General features: G+C 41.4%; 1 protein-coding gene across 1 annotated transcript in view; it reads right to left on the bottom strand.

Moving 5' to 3' along the window:
* The window catches only part of LOC145394510 ((3R)-3-hydroxyacyl-CoA dehydrogenase-like), a 55,295-nt gene that overhangs the window by 24,701 nt on the left and 16,572 nt on the right, over window positions 1–14,022 (bottom strand). The window contains exons 3-5 of the mRNA XM_080268354.1: window positions 6,317–6,510; window positions 5,990–6,174; window positions 5,594–5,721 (exon numbers count right to left, since the gene is read on the bottom strand). Coding sequence (XP_080124480.1) covers window positions 5,594–5,721; window positions 5,990–6,174; window positions 6,317–6,510 — 507 coding nt within the window. The remainder of the gene's footprint in view (window positions 1–5,593; window positions 5,722–5,989; window positions 6,175–6,316; window positions 6,511–14,022) is intronic.

Genomic DNA, 14,022 nt, shown 5'->3' with positions numbered 1-14,022 from the left:
TCTTGTAAATGACTGCTGATTATCTCAGAGTCGTTTCTGAAAGTGCCTGCGATTAACTGAATGATGACATAGTGTCAACTGCTGCCAAAGGAGATTTATGAAGCCAGAAGTTATGGACAAAGTGTCGTGTCGGAAAAAGAATATCTGGTTATGAGAAACCATGTTAGAGTTCCGATGGCTCAACCGCACAACAAGCAATGTCACCAGAATTCAGATTTGGCGGTATGAGCAAGTATTATATGAATAACGATCAGGAAACCATTTAACCCACTGGGTGGTAACCATATAGCGAAATGGATGCGTGGTGGTCTAGTAGGTTAAGGCTCTCCAATACGATGGGGGTGATATTAAACAATCCATTTGAAGGGTGGTTGCAGTTCATTGCTTACATGATGACACTCAGGGCCCAGTGACACTGGCCATCCTTGCTTTACATGTTGGGAGTGAGCACTCTAGGCCTGAAACCCAATGATCCCTGTGATGCAGAAAAGGATTGGATGATAAAAATATATTTATAAGATCAAGGTGAAAAGATTAGTAAGAGAGAGTAAGAAGAGAGTGGATGAGGAATTTGGAAGGAATTTGAGCGTAAAGTGGAGGGACTGTAAGAAAATGTTCTGGAAAGAGGTGAAAAGAGTAAGACAGGGTGGAAGTGAAGTTAGCAGGGGAGTGAAAGATAAAGATGGTAGATTACTAGTCGAGAAGGGAGAAAAAGTGAGCAGATGGAGAGAGCACTTTAAGGAATTATTGAACGTAGAGGATGGAAGTAATGTGAGTATAAGTGGCTGGGGAATGGCTGGGAGAAAGGAGGGAGGTGAGAAGACAGGAAGAAATCAGTAGGATAGAAGTTGTGGAAGCAATGAAGAAAGTTAAATCAGGGAAAGCCCCAGGAATTGATGGAGTGTGTGGTGAAATGTTGAAGCATGGGGGAGAGATAGTAGTAGAATGGATGTGGAAGATGTGCAGATTGGCCTGGGAGGAAGGTAGAGTCCCGGAGGATTGGAAGTCAAGTATAATTATTCCCTTGTACAAAGGAAAAGGGGAAAAAGAAGTGTGTGGTAATCATAGGGGCATTTGTCTTCTTAGTATAATAGGAAAAGTGTATGGTAGGATACTTATTGACATAGTTAGAGAAAGAACAGAGAAATTAGTTGGAGAAGAACTTGGAGGCTTTAGGAAGGGAAGAGGTTGTGTAGATCAGATATTCATTCTTAGATCTTTAGGGGAAAAGTTTCTAGAGAAGGGAAAGAAGTTGTATGCGTCTTTCATGGATTTGGAGAAAGCATATGACAGGGTGGATAGACAAGGATTGTGGAAAGTGTTAAGAATATATGGAGTAGATGGGAAGTTGTTGAATGCTGTGAAGAGTATGTACGATGGTGCGAAGGCTGCAGTGCGTGTGGATGGTGAACTAAGTGAATTTTTCTCTTTGAAGGTTGGGTTGAAACAGGGATGTGTCATGTCTCCGTGGTTGTTCAATCTGTTCATGGATGGGGTAATAAAAGAGGTACAAGGTAGGGTAGTGGATGTTGGAGTGGCCCTGGTGAGAGAGGATAGTGTTTAGAAACTCCCTGTACCGTTGTTTGCAGATGATACTGTGTTGTTGAGTGAAGACGAAGGGGAGCTGCAAGGTTGGTGGATGAGTTTGAGAGAGTGTGTAAGAAACGGAATCTAAAGGTGAATGTAGGGAAGAGTAAAGTGATGGTCTTTGAGAGAGGTGAAGTCAGTGAATGTACAGCGAGGTTGGATGGTGAGGAATTGGAAAATGTGAATACGTTTAAGTACTTGGGTAGTGTGATGAGTAAGGATGGAAGTTTGGAGGGTGAAGTGCTTGAAAGGGTACAGCAGGGAAGAAAGGTTGCTGGTTCTTTGAAAGCAGTGATAAGAAACAGGGGAGTGAGCATGGAAGTCAAAAAGTTACTTCATGACAGTATTGTGATACCAACTCTAACGTACGGAAGCGAAGGTTGGACGTTGTTGGAAGGACACAAGTCAAGAGTGAGAGCAGTGGAAATGAGTTATTTAAGAGGAGCCTGTGGAGTCACATGGAGAGAGAGGCTGACGAATGAGGATATAAAGGAGCGTTGTGGTGTTGATGTGGATGTGATAGGAAGCGTTATGAGGAACACACTGAGGTTGTTTGGCCATGTGGAGAGGATGGAGGGTGAAAGACTGACGAAGAGAGTGTATGTGAGTGAGGTGGAGGGGGAAAGAGGGAGAGGGAGGCCGAGGATGAGATGGAGGGATGGGGTGGAGAGGTATATGAGAGAGGGGGGTGTGAGTTGGGAGCAGGGCAGTGAAATGGCGGGGGACAGGGCGACTTGGAGGCGATTTGTTTGTGGCCACCCCAAACGGGATTGAGGCGTCTGGCAATAGATAGATAGATAGATAGCATTAGTGATTTTTGCACCTGCACAAGCAATAGTTCAGCAGATGTAATGCTTTTTGTGGCACATGTGTGTGTGTGTGTGTGTGTGTGTGTGTGTGTGTGTGTGCGTGTGCGTGTAAAGAAAATACCGTAACTTAGTTTAGATCCGATTTTAAACAATTCTTTGGAAGGGTTAAGGATCACTTAAGTAGCTGAACATTTTTTTTTTTTTTTTTTGACCAACAAGTCACAGGTCCGGGTCACATGTTAAGGTTAACCTGAACAGGTTTTGTCTGATTTAGAACAAACTTGGTGGGGGAGTTGAGGTTAAGGCAAGAGTGGAGGGATTAGTTATTAGAGCAATCATTCAAAGGTCATAGTTAGGGAGGATTGTCAAGGTTCTAACTGTGTGTGTCTGTGTGAGAAGAAAATAACTAAACAAATTTAATCTGATTTGGACCATGCTTGGTGGAAGAGTTGATGATCAGCAAATAGCTTGATTTTTTCTCTTTATTAAAACGATAAATGTCAAGGTCGCTAAGTAAGCTTTACTTATACAGCTTTTGTCCAGTTTACACCAAGCTTTCTACATGGGTTCAGGCAAAGCAAGGATGAAGACACTTGATTCCAAGAACAATTAGCCAAAGGCAAAGGCCACAGAGAAAGACCAAAGATCAAGGTCAAATGGCAAAGTCAGATTAAACAGTTTTAATCCGATTTAGAGTAAATTTGGTGGAATTGTTGAGGCAAAGACAAGGACGAAAGTGCTTGGTTTTAAAAACATTCAGTCAACAGTCAGCGCTTGAGGGCAAAGTAAAATATCATCTGTATAACGCGGACAGTTTTGGTTACAGTTTTGAGCAAAGTTAATGGAAGAATTGACGGGTAAACAATTGATGATGATTATTGATTCTGAGAAACAATTAAAAGGTCATTATCACAGATAAGAACAACTCAAACAAGTCTGATTCAATTAGGACCAACCTTAGTGAAGGGTAGAGTCAGGCAAGAATAAAGTAATTCGATTATAAGATCAATCACTAGAAGGTTTGCGTCACTGTGCTAAGTCAAATATTCCTTCCTCAGACCATTTGTTAGGTGCAGGTATTGGCCTCTCTGAGTGTTGATTCTTATTAACGTTGTCACCACTGAATACAGGTCATACCATCTGATTTGTTAACCTATCCCCTGGCCGCAGTCTTCTCAGTATTTTGGGAGTAAGCCTTAGCACGACACAGACCTTACCAGTTTACATGTTACTTCGTTTTTTTTACGTGTCCGACGCTGGGCAAAGGATTCAGGGCCTATTCCCATGTTTCAGTAGTCCTCCATCGGACCCAGTAGTCCTCCTACATCTCCACATGTCACCACTTCGGCGCTAACTCCCACCGTCCATAATGAATACATGCTAGGGCTGTCTCATACAGGACTGGTGTACTGCTATTACCAGGAGTACAGTACTTTTATGACTTGTCGGCAAGTCATCTGGTAGATCAGAAACGTCTTCTTTTTAAGAAATTCAAATCCTTAAACTGTTCCCTGCCCCAACCAGGACGTGAACTTGGGTCCATTAGGTCTGCTGGCCGCCTCTCTACCGATCCACTTATATCATACTGAATCGCATAATATAAATTTCTGCAGGAGGGCTTAGGGCATATGATTTCATATTTTGTTGTTGTTGTTTGTTTAATCCCAGTCTGCCTGGCCAAGCAGACTCGCCAACCACAGGTAAGCAACTGCCCTACTGGGTACGTCCCACAGATTGTCTACCCCATTGATGTTGCCTCTGCATATTAGTGTGGTATGTGCTGTACAGTACTCCATTATGTGTGTTATATTGTGTGGGCCCATTCCAGAAGCGGGACATGTGCAGTATTTAGTTCCACCCAACGTGAACCGAAGCTGGCAACTGAAGAGAATTAGGTGATGTCCTGATCTATACCTAGCTAATTGTTCTCGATCACTTCTATCTTACGATACCTCTCCTTGTGATGAAGTTTGAGAGGAGGGACTTGTAACAGTGTTCTTACTGAGGTGTCGTATTGTCCTGCATGGGAATTGAGTATGCCGGTGTTTCTTCATTGCTAGTGTTAGGATGTTTGGAAGTGGGATGCTGTTGAGGATAGTCTGGTAATGCTTGTGCGTGATTGTTTTATAAGCCCGGTTGTGTTGTGCGGCCCTGTTATTTAATGACAGGGGTACTGTGTGTTAGCGTAGGCTGCAGCGTACAACTGTATGTCTCTCACATCAAGATATTCTCTAACAGCGAGGACTTTAGGTTCAGAGAGTAATTGAGCTTTATGAGTAGCGAGGACTTTAGTTTCAGAAAGTAACGGAGCTGTGGGAGTGATTTTAGTGCAGCCAGTAATGATGCGTGGGACGTTGTTCTGTATAGTCTGCAAGGTGCTGTAGTGGGTGTTAGATAGGATGGAGGCCCATGCTGTTCTAGTGAATATATTGTAGAGCAGGAAGAGATGAGATGTCATACCGACTGAAATAAATGTAAAACTTATTTCAGAACACAAAGAAAAACAATGTCATTGTTAATTATTCTCGTAATAGTAGTTCTTGCTTGGGGGTACTGTGATTTTTATCAGTGATATCATGCATGACAGTCACTGCATTTTTCATTATAACGCAAAGGGTTTGCAAAGGAAATATCGGTCATGTACAGGAAACAATTATTGGATTACTCACAACTGACTTGGTGCCATCAGACTCTTTCATCTTGGTGAAGGAAAAAAGAGGTACCATTTTACGTTTATAATCGGTATTACCGTAAATCTGATAATACGGCTGGATTCACGTAAATTCTTTTCATGAGCTTCCTGTCTTTATTAATCTGATTCGACATTCGTATCAGAAGTAAAGGAATATAATGATTGCATGGGAAATTCTAAGTCATTCGACTTCATTCGTTTTATATCATTTAGTTAGATCATATGAAACATTTCAAAATGCGCTTCTGTTCTCCAACTAATTTTGTGTCCATTTGTATAATGTGAATTTATTTAGTCTGTGTAACAGCAGAACTATGGACAAAAGAATCTGTACATAAAGTGCCTAGTGCAGCCTAGAACAAAAATGACAGTTCGCCCTGAAAACCACTCTTCCTCCTGGTGTCAGACGTCTACACCTGGCTGATTAAGTACTATCACCTCACAAATCCAGCCACCAGCCATCTGCCGACATCGCCCTACCAACCAGCTCATAGCCTGCACTAACCTTCAGGGCGGCCAAGTCTACCCAACGGTGTGAGCCGCTTGAACAGCTCCTGTAGTTCATCAGGTACCATTGCTCCCATTGGTGTGTCAATCACTCCAGGTAACACACAATTTACGCGAATGGCTTTGCTGAAATGGTAAGCAGTTTCAGTAACTTACACTTCAGTATGGAGGAATCATAATACAGACACACACACACACACACACACAATATATATATATATATATATATATATATATATATATATATATATATATATATATATATATATATATATATATATATATATATATATATATATATGAGGGAAATAATTACCAACATCAAGGCAGAAACTGTTTATGGAAACCATCATCAGTCCATTGTCTGAATACTTAGTGTATATGGTTTATCTACCTCGCGAGTTCCGCAGCACATGTCTTGGTGAGTGTAATAACTCCTCCTTTGCTGGCACTATAAGCACACAAATGGGGATATCCAGTTTTCCCCGCAATACTTGCGATGTTCACTATTGCACCCTTTGGATCCTTCCCATTGTCCAGCAGTGATGTTGCAAAAGCCTGGGTTACCAAGAAAATTCCCTGCGGAGTTCAAGATGACAGTTATATAAGACTCAATGTAATTTGTGTACCAGTATTAACTTCATTATAGTCTTCCATGTTCTGTTACCTTTTATTCATGGAATATCATTCACTCAACTGATTGCCACAACTTGGAACTGACCGTCAGATTGACATCAATAATTTTCTGCCAGGTGTCATCATCAGTCTCTGAGAAGGGAACCATGGTGAACACACCGGCACTGTTGACTAGCAGTGAGGGCGGGGTGCCACACTGGTCCTGGGCTGCCTTCATGGCGTCCTCCACACTCCTCCTGTCTCTCACGTCCATGGCCACAGCCACGTGCTGCTGACCACCTGCTGGAGACAAGAAAATAATGCACATGTTCTTTATTAGGATGTATTACAAGATGTTAATAGTAACACCAAAATCCTGCCTACCAGAAAATTCTCAGGTGCAAATAGCAATTAAAAGAAATGTTTTATGAACGTCAAGATGTTTATGTCGTGAAGAACTTACGGTCGTATTCTTAAACTGTGGGCAGGCGTTTACCTTGTCCTATCCGTATCTTTTGGTAAACTTAACGCACGAAAGGGAGAGCGTTCCCCGGTGACCGCGAGAGGATTATCCCAGTGTAGTAATGGAATCCGCGGGGAGTCTCATAGCACCCCTTCACATGCCCCGTCGTCATATTATAGTAGCCTTGTGCAAAGAAAAGTGTGTAGAATTTGAAGGGCCATATGGTGTGTATGATAGTAAGGATAGAGGTTTGGAGGGTGAAGTGCTTGAAAGGGTACAGCAGGGAAGAAAGGTTGCTGGTTCTTTGAAAGCAGTGATAAGAAACAGGGAAGTGTGCATGGAAGTGAAAAAGTTACTACATGACAGGATTGTGATACCAACTCTAACGTACGGAAGTGAAGCTTGGACGTTGTAGGAAGGACACAAGTCAAGAGTGAGAGCAGTGGAAATGAGTTATTTAAGAGGAGCCTGTGGAGTCACATGGAGAGACAGGCTGACGAATGAGGATATAAAGGAGCGTTGTGGTGTGGATGTGGATGTGATAGGAAGCGTTATGAGGAACACACTGAGGTGGTTTGGCCATGTGGAGAGAATGGAGGGTGAAAGACTGACGAAGAGAGTGTATGTGAGTGAGGTGGAGGGGGGAAGAGGGAGGGGGAGGCCGAGGATGAGATGGACGGATGGGGTGGAGAGGTATATGAGAGAGGGGGGTGTGAGTTGGGAGCAGGACAGTGAAATGGCGGGGGACAGGGAGACTTGGAGGCGATTTGTTTGTGGCCACCCCAAACGGGATTGAGGCGTCTGGCAATAGATAGATAAATAGATAAAAATATCGTGTATAGAAAAAAATAAGCGTTTAATATTTTTTCGTTTAGAAGACTTCACTTCTCTGGAGATGGTTAGTTTACGACGAGGCGAAAACAAAGTTGAGACACTATATCCACTTCCATTATATTTTCCAGTAGTTCTGCCATGCTGTTTTCAGATATGGTGCATGATACTTTTATAAATAGTTTGATTAGTTCATTAAATGATTCCTAAAGTAAAGAATGGCCGAGCACTGTTTAAACAGACAAATCGTGCACAGCCAGTTTGAATTATGAAGCCTCATGTTTGCGTTCGGTAAACTTTTACAAGTCCGCACTATTTTGTTTGGCTTGGCAATTTATTTTTCTGGTGTATTTTGGTGTGATTTGAACAAATTAGATTTTTATTTTCGGTGCTCGTAATTAGTTTTCAAATTAACCCCCCTTCCCAAGTGATTTGGGGGGACTTGGGGGTTTTCGGCAATCTGGGTGGGAAACTGACTAAAACAAGCATTAGGGGCAGGAATATAATCAAAATCGGTATGCCCAGCCAAGGCGTATAAGTATGGTTATAACTGACTGCATGAACCACTTTAAAGCTATGTCTGTCACCTAATTTTCGCAATGGTGCAGGTATGGTATACATACTAACAGAGTATTCAAGAATAAATGCCAGTCTTTAATAATTAAATGGGTAAGAAATGTTAACATTAAGGGATTATATTATATATGAACCTTCGAAACTGTTTTTTTTTTTTATATTTAAAATATAAAACTAATCAGTGCTACCAACTGTTTGCTGAGTCTACCCACACGAAGGGGTGCTCTCTCACCCTTTCAAGATTACCATTTACGTTGAAGGTGTGAACGTCCACTTCGACCGGAATGTGGGAAGGGTAATCCCTTCCCTCAGTTTCAAGACTACTGGCGTTAATAGTGACTTTTGATTCCAATTAGGATGTTAACCCGCCCCGTCCCGACCACTTTTTCACCACTGGCACCCGCCAATTCCGACCATTTTTGGACCCCAATTTTTTTTGCTAAAACTTTCGCTTTTGGTCAGAAACAATGGTCAATCACCAAGAAAGTGTTCACCGGGGTCCATAAGTGGCCTAAACAGGTATACCTTCATTACACCTGGTACCGTGTTCTGTGTAGGTGGTCTGAGGCTCTCACGTTTTCTATGGTATTATAAGTCTGGGAAACCAATGAAAGTAAGTAGATATGTATTTATTACAAACATAAAAACATGTGATACAAGAGTAAATTGGATTTTATACAAAAATGGAGGTGAAATAAGCATTGTACCATCGGGCGAACCGAGCGAAATCGGCCAAACTGTTCACGATGAATCGCTAACATTGCTGAATCATGATACATATCATTATTTCTACTTATATAATACATCTCCAATAACATTATACCATTTAACATTTTATTGAACTGTTTTTACGTATTCACAGGCCTTTCGATAACATTTAGCATAATGTTAGCGCTTATTTACGTAGTGAGTGAACTCGCTGTGACTGTTTCAACTCGTATTGTGTTTTTTCTACTTACATAATACTTTCCTAATAACATTATACACTTTTCCACTTTAGAGAACTGTTTTGAGATAGTTTCAGGCCTTACGTAAATATTTAGCGTAATAATAGCGCATATTAACACAGAAGGTGAAGTCACTATGAGTATTATTTCAGCTTACAACCTATTTTTGTACTTATATAATACTTCTCCACTAACATTACACATGTTTCCACTTTATATAATTGCTATCACATAATTGGAGACTTTACTATTCTACTGAGCATCATATTATTGCATATTTACACAGTGAGTGTTATCGCGATATCATTTGTTTCATCTTACACTAGTATTTTACATATAAATTACTTTCCTACTAACATTACACCCTTTTCCACTTTATATCATTGCTATCACATACTTACAGAGCAGAATGTTCTACTGAGCTTAATATTTTCGCAGATTTACACAGTGGGTATACTTGTGACATCAATTGTTACAACTTACACTATTTTTCAACTTATATGTTACGTTCCTGCTAACATTACACCCGTTTCCATTTTATATTCTTGCTATCACATATTTACTGACCAGAGTGTTATACTGAGCGTCATATTTTCGCAGATTTACACAGTGGGTGTAGTTTTGATATCACTTCTTTCAACTTACACTATTTCTCAACTTATACATTACTTTCCTGCAAAACATTACACCTTTTTCAACTTTATATAAGACTTAGCACATACTGACTGGCCTTACCATTATACTGAGCGTCACATCGCCATCCCACACAGTTTCAGTAGTGTAGGAAGTTATGGTACTCTCTGAAACATGGCTGAAGGCACAACGCAACATTGGTGGTGGTGGGGGAGGTTGGGGAGGTGGAGAGCGGTGCCTTTCATCACTCGCACTTCTCTTCCCTCTCCTTTTTCCTTTACCCTTTCCCTTCCCTTTCCTTCCTTTCCCCACATCCTGGGGCTGTGGGGAGGAAATTTGGGAATATTGTGTGGCGAAAGACGTGCTGGGGAGTGGCTCCACCTCCTCTCCCCTAGGCCTACGTGCACCACGTGCTCGTGCTGCCTCCCTCACACCACTTTCCCTTTCACCCCGCACTCCCACCACACCACTTTCCCTTTCACCCCGCGCTCCCACCACACCACTTTCCCTTTCACCCCGCACTCCCACCACACCACTTTCGCCTTCCCCAGACAAAACACTAGGACCATACCTTATTTGCCTTCTCGCCCCACCTTCTGATCCTCGGGGTGAGATTTTTTCCTTTCCCAACCACGAGGCAACATCACGTCCTAAGCCGCCGTCATTGTCATCGTCCTCATCCTCGTCCTCATCAGAATCTCTCTCTAGGGGATGGAGAGAGGTCTGTGCAGGTGGTTTGGGTGCAGGCTGGCCTTCCCTTGCCTTACAATATGTGACATACCGCTTTTTCCGGGGCGAAGGGACCTCCTCATCACTGCATGTTATTTCCTCCTCAGGCTGCACATAATCTTGATCCACCACATCATCATCAAGTGGACAATCGCTATCTAAAGTGAAGGCATCCAGGGCGGATTGTATTTCGTCGTCTGAGAGACCTTTACACTCCATGTCTGACCTGGGTCACTGCTAACAGGTGAGTGACCGAGACAAGGGCGAGCGCGGGTCACGTGGGGTCTGGGATGCTGCCCACCTTCCGGAAGGTAGGGGAGGCTTGGGTAGGTGGGTGAATCAAAAATCTTGCGCGAATTTTGAAAATTGTGGAAATTATGAACCTTGCAATTGCAGGACGTTAAAGTACGTCGACGGGATTGGCAGTGACAAAACGTGAGGACGTGGAAGAACGTTGATGGGATGCCGCGGGTTAAATGGGTATCGCCTGAACATACCTAAATGCAAAATCAGGACTGCAACAATGAGGCACAGCAAGAATTTCATTAGAATGCTTACTGTCAAATACATTAGGAAAAAAGCCAACTTTCCTCTTCTGGCAATAAGCAAATGTACCATATTGCTTTACAGCACCAAAGAAAACAGAACTGAGCATACTGCACCACTTGTGAGACTGACTGGCTCCACTGAGATGCTATTGTTATATTCTGTTTCAGCTACAGAGTAAGCAGCCTGAGCCACAGCCCTCGGGTAATTATGAAAGAGAGAGAGAAGAAAAAAAATATATTATCCACTGATTCTGAGCGCTCCTGAGCCCATTCACAATGTTCCTGGGTAAAAAAAAAATAAATAAATGAATAAAAAAAAGTCGAATCTCCATGGTAAATAGTAAACGTTATTATGTTCATTGCCTCATGCAATACGTGCAATATATAATTTATACAATGAGAATTAAATAAAAGCATTTTCCTTGAACTTTGTAATTATTTCTTCATTAGTTCTTCGTCTTCCCATCCATAGCCTTCAGTGCAACTGTTAAGCTATTTGGTCTGCTGCTAAAGACTGTGTGTGTGTGTGTGTGTGTGTGTGTGTGTGTGTGTGTGTGTGTCCAAAATATGCGACGATGGACTTCCACTCACATAATGGCCTTTCGTGATCTGCGAAAAATTTTCTTTCTTTTGTCACATGTTGAGCCATTCCCAGACGAAGGTAATTTACATCACATTTTTTTCTTCCATCTGGTGCCTAGGAAAGTCAAATTATGATAAGGGGTGGGGGGGAGGAGATAAAATCTGCAAGAATAAGTCATCTACTATAATACCTTTATTTAATTATTTTTTTTTTTCAAACCTTCTCAGTCAGTTTTCCTGTTCACATCGCAAGTAAGTTTTGGTATGTGAGGCTTGGTTAGTCTACCAGCAACTCTTGTACTAAGAACCAATGATCTAAATTCAAAGAACAGATTGTTAAGTGCACAGTGCTTGCAGGGGAGGGCTACAGTTTTCAGGTTTATACCACAGGTTTTTCATAGCTACAATTTTTTTTTTTTTCTAGCATTTATCTCCCCCTCCCCGCCCCAATTTGTCATATTAAGGCTTCCTGGACTCCAGATGGAAGAAATGACTGATGTGATAACCTCTGCCTGTTAATGGCTCAAAAACTGGAAATGCAAAAAAAAAAAAAAACATTGTAAGCTCCTAAATAGTCGTTAAACAAGAACATCACCAATACACACAGAGTATTTTGGGGGAAAAAAAAAAATCCGGTGCCACGCAAAGTAATTATGTAGCTGAAGTAAAAGCCATGGGTGGGAAGATTAAGTTGACATAAGCAATGTAAATAAAAATGCAATGCTTTTGTTTTCTTCTTCATCTATAAATACGGTATGGATTGTCTGATGCAGGGAACAGGCCGGTGATGTTTGCTGTATTGATATTTTTCTTACTGAGTTCAGTATATTGTCCATCCTTCCATCATCCAATCCTGTGTCACCCCATGGGTAGCGCAGAAACCCTGGGCTAGGCAAGTTGGTCCTGACATTTAAGATGAGTGTGACCGGCCTCACTCATCCCTGAGTGGCATTACGTGAGCAATAAACCCCAACCATCCCTTGGATATAGACCTTCATCGGCTCAATCCGATTGAAGGGCCTTAATTACCCACTAAACCACCAGGCGTTATAATTTGGTTATATGGTTACTACCCAGCATAGCAAATGGTTTCCTGGTGTACAGGAAACCTTTTGGCTTGTCACGCAGTGTACAGTTACCCATAGGCAAAAGGAAGAGGAAAGAATGCAGAAAAGAAAGACAGAAGAGGGAGTGTAAAGTCACCCGTAGGCAGAAGGAAGAGGAATGATTGAAGCAAAGAATGACAGAAGAGGAAGGAAGGAAGACAGGGAGGGGTAGACACCCAAAGTAGCACTACATCGAGTGAGTGGATGGTGAGTGGCCCCAACTGAGTATATTGTAACTGTTATAAATGCAGAGGACGTGTCACAGCTCAAAGGTTAAATTTTCGAACACTTTGTAAAAGCTGAAAAACAAATTTTGATTTGTGACCAATGACTGATTGTCTAATGATCCCATAAACTTAACTGCTTCTTCACCTAACACTGTACTGTTGCCTATAAGACTGTAAATATTTTGTTAATTATTTCATACGATTGTCAAGGATTAATTTATATTGATTATATTCCTTAAACTGAGGTGCTGGAATGCATTAATTTTAAGAACATAATGACCTGGCAACCCGCACCATTGAATATTCGTGAAGCAGTTATTGATACGGGATGTGGGGCTAACATTGTTTACGATAGTATGTAACATCCTGTTTTTTTTATCAATCTTATAGAAATAAAAACAATAACATACCTATATCTGTGAATGTGATTTTTTAATAACTTTTCATCTTATGTCAGCTCTAACCATGAGGTACGGAGAGAGAGATACTGCTGGTGAAACAATACTCATTTTACTGTAACTTGGCCTAAAACTTACTATCCCTCTTGAATGTTGAGCTGCAACAACACTAGATTAACACCGAAATATGTTGCTAGTCACGAGGAATTACTATGGAAAGGACAAGGAGGAGTAGCACTGTCTTTTTCTGCAACTGAGCTACATAATGTAAGCCACAGAAGGTCAAAAATCTGTGCCAAGTTAAGGTGAAGGAACTATAGAGGACATAAAGATCGCTAATGGAATTAAGAGACTACTTGACTGATGGTGAATAACTGCCACCTTATGCCACGTAAACAGGCAGTAAGATAAGTAAACTGATATTTATAATCATGTTTTTGTCAGAGTGCCCTAATTAAAGAAAGTGAAGTGGCGTAGTGAGATGAGAACTTGTATTTGTTTAGGTTTGTTAGGTTAGCTTAATTCACACTAAGGTTTTGGTGGAGAGAGAGAGAGAGAGAGAGAGAGAGAGAGAGAGAGGATTAAAGGGAGGGAAGGGAGTGTTAGCTTAATGCGTTCTCAAATGAGTGACATGAATCACTAAAATATTGTGTTCCAGTGCTTGGGAAGTTCAAACATGACCATTTCTTCTCATTCAAGTAAAGCAATGTGCACAAAATTAAGTTAGGTACATGTTTGTGCCTACCAACAACAGGTTAATTTACTCTCTCTC

Source organism: Coenobita brevimanus, chromosome 27 (genome assembly GCF_032717465.1).
Source record: "Coenobita brevimanus isolate Jiangsu-jjx chromosome 27, ASM3271746v2, whole genome shotgun sequence".
In the NCBI taxonomy this organism is placed as follows: Eukaryota; Metazoa; Arthropoda; class Malacostraca; order Decapoda; family Coenobitidae; genus Coenobita; species Coenobita brevimanus.
The sequence above is the reverse complement of the archived record's forward strand: the minus strand, read 5'-3'. Positions and strand labels throughout refer to the sequence as shown.